General features: G+C 51.5%; 1 protein-coding gene across 22 annotated transcripts; it reads left to right on the top strand.

Moving 5' to 3' along the window:
• The first annotated feature begins 84 nt into the window (after positions 1 to 84).
• Positions 85 to 11,103, top strand: Usp19 (ubiquitin specific peptidase 19). Of its 22 annotated transcripts, none has more exons than XR_015626762.1 (28): positions 85 to 260; positions 1,647 to 1,906; positions 2,136 to 2,168; positions 2,312 to 2,440; positions 2,526 to 2,659; positions 2,737 to 3,039; positions 3,189 to 3,405; positions 3,534 to 3,690; positions 3,794 to 3,865; positions 3,979 to 4,094; positions 4,203 to 4,423; positions 4,507 to 4,702; positions 4,785 to 4,918; positions 5,028 to 5,186; positions 5,263 to 5,373; positions 5,862 to 5,972; positions 6,061 to 6,162; positions 6,707 to 6,847; positions 6,935 to 7,053; positions 7,292 to 7,429; positions 7,524 to 7,837; positions 7,936 to 8,046; positions 8,130 to 8,346; positions 8,429 to 8,581; positions 8,687 to 8,847; positions 8,926 to 9,104; positions 9,979 to 10,465; positions 10,628 to 11,103. XR_015626762.1 is itself a non-coding variant. In XM_087562600.1 (27 exons), exons 2-27 carry the CDS (start codon positions 1,783 to 1,785, stop codon positions 10,742 to 10,744), a joined length of 3,969 nt encoding a protein of 1,322 aa, XP_087418726.1. In that variant the 5' UTR covers positions 85 to 260; positions 1,647 to 1,782; the 3' UTR covers positions 10,745 to 11,103.
• Positions 11,104 to 16,171: the final 5,068 nt, after the last annotated feature.

Genomic DNA, 16,171 nt, shown 5'->3' on the forward strand with positions numbered 1-16,171 from the left:
CCCCTCCTCTTTCTTTCCCGCCCTCCCTGGAGCTGCCCTTCACTACAGCTCCCACTCTTGCCGGAAGTGCGTCATCAGCTCGGCACTCCGCCTCCCATAGCCGTATCTAGAAGTCGAAACAAAACAAGCGGCTGAAGCGGCGGCGGCGGAGCCGGGACGGGGGAGGGGCGCGCCGGAACCGGAACCGACCCGACGCCGGAACCGGAATCGAGAGCGTGTTGCCAGGGCCCGAAGAGGGCTGGTGGCGGCGGTCTCGCTCGGTGAGTGGTGTGGGCCTCAAGTCGCCGGTTTGGCCGCAGCGGGAAGGCCGCAACGTTGGCCCGGGGCGGCCTGTTCAAGGTCACGGGCCGTGCCAGCCCCGACATCTCGAGCCTCGCGGCGTGCTCGGCCCACCGATGCCGACTGAGCCGTTATGCTACACCTGTGGCCGGCCTCTGTGATTTTAAGAGGATTAGCGGCGAGCGAGGGTGGCTTCCTGGAGGAGGTGGTGGCAGGCCTGGGATTCGGAGGTTGGAGTCGGGTAGCAGCCTAGCTGGGGCGTTGGTCTGAGTTCAGTAACTCTGCGCAGCTTTTCTGGCCAGCTGGGATCTCTTGATCGTTCCTCTGCCGCCTCGACGACTTCGGAGCATGGGGGAGGGAGTCAGTCTGTGAATTGGGTCTAGGTGTAAGGAGGAAACGGCGGGTGCTCTGTCCACAGGCCTGGACAGGCTGTCACTAAAGAGTCAGCTCATCACTCTTATCGTACAAGGATATTTTTATCACTCCCTCTCCCCTAAGGGAACACAAGCTAGTCATATCTCCTCTGGCTCGCAAGCCCGACTTGAGGCTGCCAGAGGTACTAGGTCTACGTTCCATCTCCACCCTCACTGGTTTTGAGAACTTCCCTTTGGATGGAGAGAGCAAGAATCCACACCCAGGTGGGGAACTGATTAGGCCTCAGTTGCTCAGAGCCGATGAATGAAAGAACCTGGAGACGGGCGATGGCCGTTTCGTTGTTAAGCTGGATGCCCACCCTGTAGCCCAACACTGGAGTCCACTCCTTTTACGGCTGAGGAGAGAAATCCCTCTTTAGGTAGAAATAAAGGACCAAGTTTCAGGAGCAGGTTTATGGCAAAAATAGGAGCTGACAGGAAGCAGATTGGACACCTTAGCCCCAGAACCTTTTTGGTTAAGGACAGCACCTGGGTCCATTTGTAGCTTCAGAGGCTGGCCTTACTGCTACTGCTTCTTGGTCTCCCTCTAACTCCTTCACCTTCTACTTGTCTGGTGGTGACTAAGCAGCCGGTGAGAGTGAAGGAAGCGGAGTAGGCTGCTCAGAGTGCAGACCTGTGGGCTGGAGCCATGGCTCCTGTCCAGAGGATGATCCTGGTCCCAGGCCATGACTGCCTTGATCTAGCATTTCTTAGAGTAGCTTACAGTGTTGTGGATCTTTTGTAGACACACAGGAGGTGTGGCCTGAAGCACTTGCTGCAACTTGAATTATTTATTTCCTCATAGGGTAGCCTCACTGTAAGCATGGCCCCTTCGGATGGTGTAAATTGCTGCTGCCCTTTAGGGTTAAGAGAGTCCTGTGTCGCTGAACCCTCACTGTAGGTAGGGAGCGAATAGTTTGGCCTTGGCAATGATTCGTGGTCTGTTTTCATTAGGCTCTTGGTTCTTTGCTGAAGAATTAGGCCACAAAGAGTTGCCAAGATAGCTGGGCCCGGAAGAAAACGCCGCAGCCCTGACCCAGACGCCGTTGCCGACTCTGGGGCACTCTGGCTGTCTAGCAAGCGGCTCAAGATGTCTGCTGGCACCAGTGCTACAGGCCCAAGGAGGGGGCCTCCGGGATTGGAGGAGGCAACTAGTAAGAAGAAACAGAAGGATCGAGCAAACCAGGAAAGTAAGGATGGAGATCCTAGGAGAGGTAGGAGCAGAGATTCCAGGGTGCTTTTAGCTTCCTCTTCCCTTAAACTGGACATGCAAATAGGGCAGTTTATCTCTTCCCTCCTTTATACTGGTTTGATGCTGAGAAAAAGGCCCCTGGCAAGCTAGGTAGAACCTCGGCTTTCACCCTGAGGGATCTGGTTAAGATCCAGAAGGAGGTAAGAGCTGAGAATGGCTCATTCATAACTGTCTGTTTCTTTTGTTGCCAGTGTCCATGCCTCGAAAGGAGCCCACCAAAGATGGTGAGTATTGAGTGGAGTTTTGGGCGCTACATGAGGGAAAGAATTTAGCTCCCGTCTGGAGCAGTAGCTTGCCTAGTGTATCTGTCTGTCAGCATTAGCACCTTGCAGAGACCCCTCTGATCTCTCTGCCACACTCTCTGCAGAACTGTTGCTCGATTGGAGACAGAGTTCAGATGAGGTGGTTGTTAAGCTGCGCGTGGGAACAGGTCCCATATGTCTGGAGGAAGTAGATGCTGCTTTCACAGACACGGACTGTGTGGTGAGGCTTCCAGGTGTGTTTCTGTACCCTGAGGACAGGGTTACCTTCGAGGTCACAGGTACCCCCACCCCAGCTTACTTTTGCCACTCTTTTTCCAGATGGTCGGCAGTGGGGTGGTGTCTTCTTTGCTGAAATACAAAGTTCTTGTACCAAAGTGCAGACTCGCAAGGGTGGTCTTCTACAGTTGGCACTACCAAAGAAGGTGCCTCTTCTCACGTGGCCCTCTCTCCTGGTAAGTTCCAGTCGAGTGGGTGGGAGTTGGGGATGCTCACTGTATTCAACAGGGCCTAATGGTTGTATTTTTGGCAGAAGAAACCTCTAGGGACCCAAGAACTGGTGCCAGGATTGCGGTGCCAGGAGAACGGACAAGAACTGTCTCCCATTGCCCTGGAGCCAGGTTCTGAGCCCCGCAGAGCTAAACAGGAAGCTCGAAACCAGAAGAGGGCCCAGGGCCGTGGTGAGGTAGGCTCAGGGGCTAGCCCTGGGGCACAGGCAGGGCCCAGTGCCAAGAGGGCTGTTCATCTCTGCAGAGGGCCAGAAGGTGAAGGGTCCATGGATGGCCCTGGCCCCCAGGGTGATGCCCCATCCTTCCTGTCCGACTCAGCTACGCAGGTAAGAGTTAGATGCTTGTTGTCCTGTTTGGATATTTAGAGATTGGGAAGGAATGTGGACCAGAGTGGGTACAACTTGCTAGACTCATAGCTAATCTCTCTCTCTCTCTTTGTGTGTGTTTGCATGTTTGCATGTTTGTGTGTGTTTAGGTTGAGGCTGAGGAGCAGCTCCATGTTCCACCAGTGAACCCTCAAACAAGTCTCTTGGGCTCAGAGAAGAATTTAGCCCTTTTGACAGTAGAGAAGACAGTGTCCCCCAGGAGTGACTCAGTCTCCCCAGTCATGATCCGGAACAGAGACCCTGAGAAAGATGACCATTTCAAAGAGGAGATGGCAGTTGGAGCTGATCCTGCAGCCTTAGCGGATGGTAACATGGGGACTGGGAAGGCAGGCCCCCAGGTTGGGTCACAGGGTTGATGGGTGGGTAGGGAGTAGTATAGTAACAGGCTGGAATTTGTCTTGGGTTGATGGTACTGAGCCATGGTCTCAACATAGAACCAGAGTCTATGGTGAACCTGGCATTTGTCAAGAATGATTCGTATGAGAAGGGGCCGGATTCAGTGGTGGTGCACGTGTATGTGAAGGAGAGCCGCAGGGATACCTCTCGAGTACTTTTCCGAGAGCAGGACTTCACGCTGATCTTCCAGACCAGGTGTGTGGCTGAGGCTGGGACAGGTACAGCGGTGTGCCTCAGATGGGAGTGTGCTTCAAGCATTTTCCTTTGTTCTTCCTCCTTCCCTGCTCTGCCTCTGCAGGGATGGAAATTTTCTGAGGCTGCATCCGGGCTGTGGGCCCCACACCATCTTCCGCTGGCAGGTGAAGCTCAGGTGGGTGGTGCCCAGCCCTGTTACTGCTTGTCTCACTTGGGTTTCCATCTCTCTGGCTTGTTTAACCTCACCTGCTTCTCCTGAAATCTCTGAACTCAGCTTTTCCTTGACAGGAACTTGATTGAGCCAGAGCAATGTACGTTTTGTTTCACGGCCTCTCGGATCGATATCTGCCTCCGGAAGCGGCAGAGTCAGCGCTGGGGGGGACTGGAGGCCCCTGCTACACGAGGTCTGCACACGAGCTCCCTTCATTGCCTGAGCCCCACATGATTAGGACCCCCTACCACCACCTCACACGTGCTGCTAACCACCAGCCCTCTCATTCCCCCTTTTTAAGGTGCAGTGGGTGGTGCAAAGGTTGCCGTGCCGACAGGTCCAACCCCTTTGGATTCAACCCCTCCAGGAGGTGGCCCCCTCCCTCTGACTGGCCAGGAGGAAGCCAGGGCTGTAGAGAAGGAAAAACCCAAGGCTCGGTCAGAGGACTCGGGGCTGGATGGTGTGGTGGCTCGCACCCCCTTGGAGCATGTTACCCCAAAGCCAGAACCGCACTTGGCCTCGGTGAGAACCCTTGCTTGGGATGGGTCACGAATGAGGCTGGAGAGCACCAGGGCTCCTCTGTCATTTCTCCTTTCTTTGCACAGCCCAAACCCACATGTATGGTGCCTCCAATGCCTCATAGTCCAGTGAGTGGAGATAGTGTGGAGGAGGATGAAGAGGAAGAGAAGAAGGTTTGTCTCCCAGGCTTTACTGGCCTCGTCAACTTAGGGAACACCTGCTTCATGAATAGTGTCATTCAGTCTCTGTCCAACACTCGGGAGCTTCGTGACTTCTTCCACGGTAAGAAGGTCAGGGCCAGGAGACTGGGGCATAGGCAGAAATGGTACCTCTGTCTCTCACACCTCTACTCGGCTGTTCCTAGACCGATCCTTTGAGGCTGAGATTAACTACAATAACCCATTGGGGACTGGTGGGCGTCTGGCTATTGGCTTCGCTGTGCTGCTCCGGGCCCTGTGGAAGGGCACTCACCAAGCCTTTCAACCCTCCAAGCTAAAGGTGATTTGTGCTCACTCCCACCTTGTTTACAGAGGGATGAGAGGGCTAATAAGGTGTCCTGCGAATGAGTGCTAAGATTTCTCACTGACACTTTGGCCTCTTCATCTAGGCCATTGTAGCAAGCAAGGCCAGCCAGTTTACAGGCTACGCACAGCATGATGCCCAAGAGTTCATGGCTTTCTTGTTGGATGGGCTGCATGAAGACCTGAATCGGATCCAAAACAAACCCTACACAGAGACTGTGGACTCAGATGGGCGACCTGACGAGGTCGGTTGGGGGTTGTAGAAAGGGTTTTGTGTGTCCCAGTCCATAGTTCTCCTTAGTTCTCACTATCTTTCCTCAGGTGGTGGCTGAAGAAGCATGGCAGCGGCACAAGATGAGGAACGACTCATTCATTGTGGACCTGTTTCAGGGCCAGTACAAGTCAAAGCTGGTGTGCCCTGTGTGTGCCAAGGTACAGTGGACTCCCCTAGAGAGATGGCCTGTAGTTAGTTGGGCCGGTTTGGCCAGATACTTTGAAGCATGTGTGTTTTTAGAATGCTGGGCAAAATTTGGGGGAGGGAAGTGGGCAGAACCTAAAAGTGCCTTAGGGTCTCTGGTCAGAAGAAATCAGGCGAGGTCGGCTTCGTGACTGAGGTCAGGGGTGTTTGATGCACAGGTGTGGTACAGCAAGGATAAGTAAGGCATGGCATGCCAGTGTTGCCGGTACAGTTGGAAAGGCGCGTGAAGAGCAGGTGAAGGGAACCCTGGGGAAAAGGTTAAGCTGCCAGAAGAGGGGACTCCATCTCTCCTGGTGGGTCCCCTTCCTCAGTCTAGTGCTTTACCACTGAAGTTTGCTGATTGGCTGTGAGAACCCTGAGAGCCACCGGAGAGCCTGGCTTAGGTTCTCCAGGAATGAGCACCTTGACCCTTGTGACCCCCATGTCACCTCTGCATCCGCAGGTCTCCATCACTTTTGACCCGTTCCTTTATCTGCCGGTACCCTTGCCACAAAAGCAAAAGGTTCTCCCCATATATTATTTTGCCAGAGAGCCCCATAGCAAACCCATCAAGGTGAGTAACAATCCCCTCCCTCTGGCTGTCCTTAAAAATATGACTTCTTATCCGTTCCCCCTTGCTGACTTGACCTTTATTGCCTAAGTTCCTGGTGAGCGTCAGCAAGGAGAACTCCAGCGCAAGCGAAGTTTTGGAGTCCCTCTCTCAGAGTGTCCACGTGAAGCCTGAGAGCCTGCGCCTGGCTGAGGTAGATCTTCCCTCCCAGGCTTCTGTGTGTGGCCATGTGTGATGGTGGGTTTGTTGTTGTTTGTTTTGTTTTTTTAACATTTTCAGTGTTCTGTCTGCTCATCTGTATGTGAGTTTGTAGTATGTTGTGTGCCTGGTGCTAGGAAAGTCTGTTGGACCCACCCCATGGAACTTGAGTTCTAGACGGTTGCAAGCTGCCATGTATTTGCTGGGGATAGGACTGACATCTTCTGGAAGAATGGCCAGTGCTCTTAATGCTGAGCCATTTTTCCAGTCCCACACGTGTCCTCTGTCTTTCCCTGTCTTCTCTGGATGAAGAGTTTGCTAGTAACCCTGGGGACAGAGGATCAGTGCATGACTCATGCTCACGCTTTGTCTCTCCGATTCTCTAATGTACTCTGCCCCCAGGCAAGCATATTCCTCTTTTAGTCCATGGATCCTGTCCTGCCCATCTCAGTAGACTAAAGTGCAAGACTAAGCCCTCCTTAGTGCCATGAAGCAGGCCTAGAGAAAGGTTTTGCCATCTGTATGTTCTTTGTCCTTAGGTAATTAAGAATCGTTTCCACCGTGTTTTCTTGCCCTCCCACTCACTGGATGCTGTGTCGCCAACGGACGTGCTCCTGTGCTTTGAGCTGCTATCCCCAGAATTGGCTAAGGAGAGGGTAGTGGTGCTAGAGGTGCAGCAGGTGAGTGGGGCCAGCCTGATGCCTCAGGGTCTTGGTGGGGGCTAATCACTCCTGCCTGCCCTTGCTGAGCCAGATGACCCACCCTAGCGCCCCCAGGTACCCAGCATCCCTATCTCCAAGTGTGCAGCCTGCCAGCGGAAGCAGCAATCAGAAGATGAAAAACTGAAGCGTTGTACCCGTTGCTACCGTGTGGGCTACTGCAACCAGTGAGGAACCCCATGACCTCTCCCCTCCCATTTTCTCCACCTGCCTTTTGCCTTCCTGTCCTCCTCTACACACAGGCACAAATTTTAAGCCCTCCACCCACTTCTCCATTTTATCTGGCCTTTGGGGAGGTAGGGCTGGCATATCTAGTCCCCGGGGGCATGCATCAGACAAGTCCCTGATAATATAGTTACAGCACTTAGAGGTAAGGCCCTTGTTTTACCTTTTCTTTCCCTCCAGGTTCTGTCAGAAAACCCATTGGCCTGACCACAAAGGCCTCTGCCGCCCCGAGAACATTGGCTACCCCTTCCTGGTCAGTGTACCTGCTTCACGCCTCACTTATGCCCGTCTTGCTCAGCTACTAGAAGGTTATGCCCGGTAAGAGCCCAGAGGCTGGGCAGTATGGATGGGGAGCAGAGGTGTTCAAGTGTTACACCAGAGTTCTTCCTTGCCTTGCCTTGTCTGCTGCCAGGTACTCTGTGAGCGTATTCCAACCACCCTTCCAGCCTGGCCGAATGGCTTTGGAATCACAGAGCCCTGGCTGTACCACGTTGCTTTCAACCAGCTCTCTGGAGGCTGGGGATAGTGAAAGAGAACCCATTCAGCCTTCTGAGCTCCAGTTGGTGACTCCTGTGGCTGAGGGGGATACCGGGGCTCACCGCATGTGGCCACCTGCTGATCGGGGTCCTGTGCCTAGCACCAGTGGAATTTCTCCCGAGATGCTGGCCAGTGGGCCTATGGAAGGGTGTTCCTTGCTTGCTGGTGAGAGGGTGTCTCGGCCTGAAGGTATGTTCTGCTGAAATGCTTTGGGTACTGCAGAGAAAAGTTGGGGAAGGTGGTTAGGACCAAATGGACAGATGAACATTGGTTATGCTTTGTCTTAGCTGCTGTGCCTGGGTACCAGCACTCACGTGAGTCTGTGAGCGCCCACACGCCCCAGTTCTTCATCTATAAAATTGATGCGTCAAGCCGTGAGCAGCGGCTGGAGGACAAAGGTGCCTGATGTGGGCGGGAGTCAGGGTAGCTGGTACCAGCAGCTCTGCGCGGCCATGTGACCATGGTCTCTGCTTATCTCCAGGGGACACTCCACTGGAGCTAGGTGATGACTGTAGCCTGGCTCTGGTGTGGCGGAACAACGAACGCCTTCAGGAGTTTGTGCTGGTGGCCTCCAAGGAGCTGGAGTGTGCTGAAGACCCAGGCTCCGCTGGTGAGGCTGCCCGTGCTGGCCACTTCACCCTGGACCAGTGCCTCAATCTCTTTACACGGCCTGAAGTGCTGGCACCTGAGGAAGCCTGGTGAGGACCAGGCAGCAGGCAGGGAGTAGGGCAGGGTGGAGGGAAACTCAGCTGCTTCTGACTGCTCCTCTGTCCCTCCCAGGTACTGCCCACAGTGCAAACAGCATCGAGAGGCCTCCAAGCAGCTGCTGCTGTGGCGCCTACCAAATGTGCTCATCGTGCAGCTCAAGCGTTTCTCCTTTCGTAGCTTCATTTGGCGTGACAAGATCAATGACTTGGTGGAGTTTCCAGTTCGGTGAGCAATGAGCGATCCCTGATGACGTGGACAGGTCACAGGTATCGGGGGCAGCTTGGGCTCCTGCGAACTAACTGCCTCACCCTTCTCTGACTGGGACTACAGGAACCTGGACTTGAGCAAGTTCTGTATTGGTCAGAAAGAGGAGCAGCTGCCTAGCTATGACCTGTATGCAGTCATCAACCACTACGGAGGCATGATCGGCGGCCACTACACTGCCTGTGCACGGCTGCCCAGTGACCGTAGTAGCCAGCGCAGTGACGTGGGTGAGGGCACGCACAGCCAGCAGGATAGGTGGTGGGTGGTAGTCCAGGCTCTGTTCATACTCTTCCACCCTGCTCTAGGCTGGCGCTTGTTTGATGACAGCACGGTGACAACAGTAGACGAGAGCCAGGTGGTGACACGCTATGCCTATGTGCTCTTCTACCGTCGGCGGAACTCTCCTGTGGAGAGGCCCCCCAGGGCAGCTCACGCTGAACACCACCCAGACCTAGGCCCTGCAGCCGAGGCTGCTGCCAGCCAGGTGAGGCACTGGGGAGGCCTGACAGGCTGGTTGGGGGACAGAGTTGGGGCCTTCAAGTCTACAGAATTTAGAGACTGGGTTCTTTGACATTCAGGCCTCACCCAGAGACATCCTGGAAGATAGCCTAGGGACACAGTCAAAGGCATACTTATAAAAACACGCTGCCACCATGTGCACAAAAGTCTAGGCCAAAGACCTGCCCTGAACTCACCAGGTGTAGGACTGTAAGCAGACTCTCCCCCACATGCTCCAAATGCCAGCCTAGAGACCCTCATTGGTGATCACCCTCATGTTCTGGTGTGTATTCAAGATATTCCCTGTCAGAGATGGCTGTTGCCTCGAGTGGCTGTCACACTTTCTGTGGTGAGCAAATGCCCTACTGACCCTTCAGGCTGACACTGTTCCATAGATCCATGAGCTTGGTCACTTTGTCCTCTAGACCAGCAACCTCCTTTCTGTTGTCCATATTCCCTTGAGACCTCTGTCAGGCTCAGACACAACATAATGGTCAGGATCTTGACATTGGTAATCCTGAGGAGATTGCCGTGGGGTTGGCTACTTTGTGAGCTGGTCCCTTCTGTTGGATGTCTGGACTTAAAACCTGACCAGGTAAACTCCATACCCTTGCCCATGAAAACCTCCATGTGGATCGAAAGCTGTCTTGGGGAGGCCCAAGGCTGTCAGGATTCTTATACCGTAATGTTCTCCGCTTAGAAACCTGGATCCTAGCTACCTACCCACTTCCCTGCTGCTTGATCTTGAATGTGGGGGCTTTAGACCCAGTCACCTTAATGTGACTGTCTTGGCTAGGGGTCTCAGGGAAACTGGGCCTCCCCATCCTCTGGGTGCTGATGGCCCTTTCCACATACCATAGGCTTCCCGGATTTGGCAGGAGCTCGAGGCCGAGGAGGAGATGGTGCCCGAGGGGCCTGGGCCTCTGGGTCCTTGGGGGCCCCAAGACTGGGTGGGGCCCCCGCCACGTGGCCCTACCACATCAGACGAGGGCTGCCTCCGATACTTTGTCCTGGGTACCGTGGCGGCTTTGGTGGCCCTTGTGCTCAACGTATTCTATCCTCTGGTATCTCAGAGTCGCTGGAGATGAGCTCCCCTGCAGGCGCCTGCTGTGAGCTGGCCTACCTATGCTCACCAGGACAGGCCTGCCTTTGTGGTGGGAGACAGCTCTGGGCTCTGAGCCTCAGTGTATGTATCTGGTGGGAGACTTGTTGGGACTACAGCCTCTGTGGGGGCAGAGTATCCTAGGGTGTGTGTCCATCCAGTTGTCTGTCCTCCTGTTTCTCTGACCCTTGTCCTAGGGCTTGGCCCTGCTTGGAACTATTTCCTGTATTTAAAGTGTTAATAAAGTGAGTATTCAGGCCCAATCTCGTCTCTCTGTCTAAACGCCGCTGCTGTCTGCGCCTGCCTAGGGGCCCTCCCTTGGGTGCAGGGGCTCTGAGCCAGCACCCCCGGGATGCCAGGCAGTATGCTGGGCAACCCCCAACCCCTGTCCTCATATTCTGTTGCAGGGACTAGGCCCTGGCCAGGCCCCCGAGGTGGCCCCCACGCGGACAGCCCCTGAACGATTCGTCCCCCCTGTGGACCGCCCAGCCCCCACGTACAGCAACATGGAGGAGGTCGATTAGCAGGTCCCTGGCTGATGGAGGGGCTGGGTTTGGGAGATCCCCTACAGAGGGCCATCTCTGACATTTTTTTCTTCTGTCACTCAGAGGACACTGGCTCTACCAATGGGAATTTGGGGAGGCATGATTTGGGGGTGGGAACCTCACAAATTGTGACCTCGTGTCAACTTGGTCCCCACATTAGCAGGCCTTGGCTTTTCCAGCTGCCTTCAGTGCTGCGCGTTTGGTTCTCGGTTGTACCTTCGATTCTTTCTGACCTGCATTATAAACATAATTTTATTCTAAAAATTGTAATTTTTTGCATTTTGGAAGTGACTGCTGCTGTTTAAATATATTTTAAAAATAAATAATAAATAAACCGACTTAGTGACTGATCCACAACATGTTATGGCTCCCTCCCCTCCCTCCTCATCCTGGGGTACGTGGGTTTGTATTAAAGATCCCAAAACTCTCTGTTCCAGGGAAGCAAGGTCAGCCAGCCATCGTCTCTGGGTTGCTGTAGAACACTAACTGTTGCCGTGACAAACTGCTAAAAGCAACTTAAGGGTTTGGCCTCATAGTGTAAGGGTACAGCTATGACAAAACAGGCATGAGGCAGTTGGTTGCATTCCACCCGAAGTGAGGAAGTCGGGAACAATGAACGCCGGCCACTCCGCTTCCTTCCTAGCTGTATTCAGACCCTACCTAGCCTATGGAATAAATGGTGATTTCAGAGAGTTCCAAGTAGACTTTTGTTTTTTGGAGACAGGGTTTTACTCTGTATAGTCCTGACTGTCCTGGAACTCACTTTGTAGACTAGGCTGGCCTTGAACTCCAAGATCTGTGTGCCTCTGCCTCCAGAGTGCTGAGACTGAAGTTGTGCGACAACATTGCCCAGCCAAGTTGACAGTATTAGCCATCACAATCATGAAGCCCTCAGTATCCGTTCCCTGGAGGGTGCCTGCTAACTGGCATCCCATTGGTTCTGGCTCCCATGTTAAAGTGACTATAATTGGCATTAAGATTATAGTACATCCAAGGATAGAGTAGTACCAAACCCGGGCTGGAGAGATGGCTCAATGGTTAAGAGCACCGACTGCTCTTCCAGAGGTCCTGAGTTCAAATCCCAGCAACCACATGGTGGCTTACAACCATCTGTAATAGGATCTGATGTCCCCTTCTGGTGTTTCTGAAGACAGCTACAGTGTACTCATATACGAAATAAATAAATAAATCTTTAAAAAAAAAAAAAAAAGAGCACTGACTGCTCTTCAGAGGTCCTGAGTTCAAATCCCAGTAACCACATGGTTCACAAGCATCTGTAGTGAGATCTGATGCCCTCTTCTGGTGTGTCTGAAGACAGCTACAGTGTACTTATAAATTAAAAAAAAAAAAAAAAAGGTCCAAACCTTGTACGTAGCAGCCTGGGGATAACCACACAGTAGGTTAGAGACTACTTGGAGGGTAGGAGAGTCCATGGGGCGTTCATCCCTCCTCAAGCCTCTGCAGTATCAAAACACCTGCATCCCTTGAGAGAAAAGGTAAGCAGAAGACAGACGATCTTAGTTGACTTCCTACTGATGGAGGGGTTCTGGGCCTTCATGACTACTCATCTACTTCAGCAGGCATACCTAGCTTCAGCCTCTGCAACCTTGAGACACACTTTTTCCAGTATTAGGGATTTGTGTAGTCAAATACTCTATGGCTGAGCTAAGTCCCCAACTCCTATAAGAACACAGGAAACCGGGGTTGAGGATTTAGCTCAGTGGTAGAGCGCTTGCCTAGCAAGCGCAAGGCTCTGGGTTCGGTCCCCAGCTCCGGAAAAACAAAACAAAACAAAACAAACACAGGAAACCCTGCTTCTGTCTGGGTCTGGATCATACTCTCTACATCTCTCCCAGTTACTTGAGAGTAGAGTGGGCATCTTTAGAGAGTGATGGGGAGGGCTGGAGAGATGGCTCAGAGGTCAAAAGCACTAATCACCCTTCCAGAGGTCCTAAGTTCAATTCCCAGCACTCACATGGTGGCTCACAGCCATCTGTAATGGGACCCGATGCCCTCTTATGATGTGTCTGAAGACAGCAGCAATGTATACATAAATAAATAAATCTTAAAAAAAAAGGGATGGGGAACAAAGGTAGTTAGGAAACAGGTATTTGGAAGTATGGCTGGAGAAATGGCTCAGTGGGTTAAGGGCTTGTGCTTGCTTGCTGAGCTTCTAGAACGGTTTCCCAACACCTACACGTTAGGCAGTTCATAACTGCCTAAAACTCCAGCTTCATAGAATTTGAACCTCTCTGTCCTCCTTAGGTACCTGCAACCTTCACATCCCCACACTTCCCAGGCAATTATGCCTAGCGAAGCCAGAGGCCCCTGAAGCCGATTACATGAAGGTAGTACTCCGCTTCAGAGTTGGGAGTTAGGGTTAGTAGGGAGTTACTGGAGAGTCCTAACAACATGATCACAATTGAGGACACACTATGAAAAAGGCCATGTGCTGGTGTTGGCTTTGTAGAATTAGCAGAGTTTGGGGTCTTGTAGAAATGGAAATGCTAAACTGTGTTGGTGCTGTCAACTATGACGGCTGGAGGACCTACCTGGTAGGTATGGAGTATATGACATGATTGTGTTGTGTCTTTATTGTTTGCAACACTGTTACTGCTAAACCCATGACATCATTCTGTATATTGTTAGCCTGTGCCATTAAGACTTGTTTATGCACCTGCCTGACCCCCTGCTATGATGGGTTTTGCTGCCTGCTACCTAGCTTTTGTACTTGGTCATTTTTCTTGGATGTGGTACTCCTATGGGAAGGCTGACCTATAGGGCTAGGGCCATACAACTGTTTTCATTTCCGCTTTATGTAAGTCATGGCTCCTGAGGTCTGATTAGACAGTGTTGGCACCTATTGCTTGTGACATGGCACCGGAAGAGCTACTGTTTCCCACTGGCTGTTACTGAGCTGTTGGGACTGTAAGGTTTGAAGTGAGTCTTAACTACTGGGAGACACCCCCCATCCTCCAAGTGAGACAGAAGAACGGAATCCAAACCAAACACAAGAGGTTTATTTTACCAGTGTGTCAGTCAACACTCAATCAGCCCCTCGTGGTGAGTGACTAGAAGGTGACTTCAAATGGCTATAACAAGTAGTTTTTATACTTTTTAGGGGTACAAGTTACATCAGTAAGGTTACAGTTTAAGCTTATTGGCTAAGCATATTGACCTTTGAATCTATTGGTTAGCAAGACATGCATTCAAACTCTGTCTTGGACCAGAGGGTCAGGTGACTACCAGTCAGTACATTCTGTGGTTTTTCAAGAACATTCCTACTCCTAAGAACTGTGGGTGGAGAATGGAACTTGGCCCAGCCTTGGCCCCAGGCAGGCAACTGGTATTTTGCCTAATCTTGACCTGAGGCGGTGGGTGTAAGACTGGTGAAAGCCCCTTAGGGTCCTTCTGCTCCATGTTGGGGGTAGGTTAAGAGACTAAGTAAAAAAGCATAGGTTTTGGCCCCATTCAGGAGACCATTGCCAGAGGTGCAGGGCTTGGTGATGGCGGCTACTGATTGGAAATGAGTCCTTGGATGGTATCAGGTATCAGGAATTGAGGAAACATTAGCAGTGGCAGCTTGTTTTGAGGCAAGGTCTTACAATGCAGTTGTGGGTGGCCTCATCCTCGTGACACCTCTGCCTCTGTCTTTCAGTTGCTATGACAGCAGGAATGTACTGCTACGCCTGGCCAGGTGCTCTGTATCGCTCTGGTCACTACGGGCTGCTTTGTGTTGTGCCCTGGGCTTCTGTACCTGCAGACTTGGCGCAGTGCTGGGGTGGCCGTGGCTTTGCTTGGTATCTGTCTGTGATAGCTGTCCTGCATTATTTTTCCAACTCTCAGACCTGGCCTTTCCCATGCTGTACATAGGGTAAAGTGGAGGCCTTAACATACAGGATTGGATGTGTGGCTCAGGAAAGAACCTGGCAAGGTGGTCGTTATGGGAGAGCTACGTGTAAACCTAGACATGACCCCTGCTCACTGTGCAATGTCAGCATAAAGCAGGATAGGGTTACAGCTTTATCAATCTCCTGCCAGGTCCTTGACGATGCAGAAGAACATCAAGGCTTCCCAAGAGCCTCAGCTCTAATTCTGCATTTGGGAATTTCTTGACTGTTCTACTAACAGTGGCTGCCTTTCTCACTTTCCACATGAAAAACAACTTGTTTTGTCTTAGTCAGCAAATCTTGGAAGTTAGAAGACCATGGAGGACTCCAAGCACTACAGCAATTATTATGATTACCGCATCCCTGTTTCACACTGTCCCTACCTCAGAAGTTCTACGGAGGGATGTACTTGTGAGTTGTGTTTTTTTGCCAGTGTGTGTGATATCTGTCTGCTCTGAAACAGTTAAATGTGGCCCTAGATTTTACAGTTTTTATTAGAGACCAGGCTGGCCTCAAATTCACAGAGATCAACTGCCTTAGCCAGAGCACACAGGGAATAAAGGCCTATGCCACTATACATGCTAATTTATTTTATTGCATGGGTGTTTATATTAGTTTATATGGGTACCAACCATATGTGCGGTGCCAGAGGGGGCCAAAAGAGGGCATTGGATCTCCTGGAATTGGAGTTACAGTTCACTGTGAGCCATCATGCAGGTGCTGGGAATTAAACCTGATCTTTTCCAAGACCATGAGCAGTTATTAATTGAATTTGAAAATATAAAAGTGTGTGTGTGTGTGTGTGTGTGTGTGTGTGTGTGTCTGTCTGTCCTCATGCAGTAGTGTGAGTCAGTTCTCTCCTGCCACTATGTATGTGATCTAGAGATATAGAACCCAGTTTGTCAGGCTTGTGCACAAATGCCTTTACATGCTGAGCCACTCACTAACCCTTTGTGTTTTGAGACAGGTATTCCTATGTTGTCCAGGCTAGCCTCCAAATTTTTATCCTTGTCCAGTTTTCAGGGGAAGTCCACTACACTGGACTCAGCACAAGATTTCTCTTTTAAAAATGAGGTATCTGGGGGCTGGAGAGATGGCTCAGCGGTTAAGAGCGTCCGACCGCTCTTCCAGAGGTCATGAGTTCAATTCCCAGCAACCACATGGTGGCTCACAACCATCTGTAAAGAGATCTGATGCCCTCTTCTGGTGTATCTGAAGACAGCTACAGTGTACTTATATATAATAAATAAATAAATCTTAAAAAAAAAAAAAAGAGGTATCTTTTATTTTATTTTTTAAAGATTTATTTATTATGTATAATGTTCTGTCTGCATGTATGCCTGCCCATCAGAAGGCGGCACCAGATATTATAGACTGTTGTGAGCCACCACATGATTGCTCAGAATTGAACTCAGGACCTCTGGAAGAGTGGCCAATGCTCTTAAGCTCTCAGCCATCTCTCTAGCCCAAGCATTTTTTTTATTTTTAATGATATTTTTCGTTAAAAATTCATTTT

The sequence above is a fragment of the Rattus norvegicus genome, chromosome 8 (assembly GCF_021556685.1).
Source record: "Rattus norvegicus strain SHRSP/BbbUtx chromosome 8, alternate assembly SHRSP_T2T, whole genome shotgun sequence".
Lineage (NCBI taxonomy): Eukaryota > Metazoa > Chordata > Mammalia > Rodentia > Muridae > Rattus > Rattus norvegicus.

What these genes read in the sequence shown, in the direction of transcription:
- Usp19 (XM_087562592.1), top strand. Translation starts at nt 1,783, where the DNA reads ATGTCTGCTGGCACCAGTGCTACAGGCCCAAGGAGGGGGCCTCCGGGA. An exon ending in GGAGGCCCCTGCTACACGAG is followed by an intron (nt 4,095 to 4,202) that starts GTCTGCACACGA and finishes CCCCTTTTTAAG; the next exon opens with GTGCAGTGGGTGGTGCAAAG. An exon ending in TTGGTGGAGTTTCCAGTTCG is followed by an intron (nt 8,582 to 8,686) that starts GTGAGCAATGAG and finishes CTGGGACTACAG; the next exon opens with GAACCTGGACTTGAGCAAGT.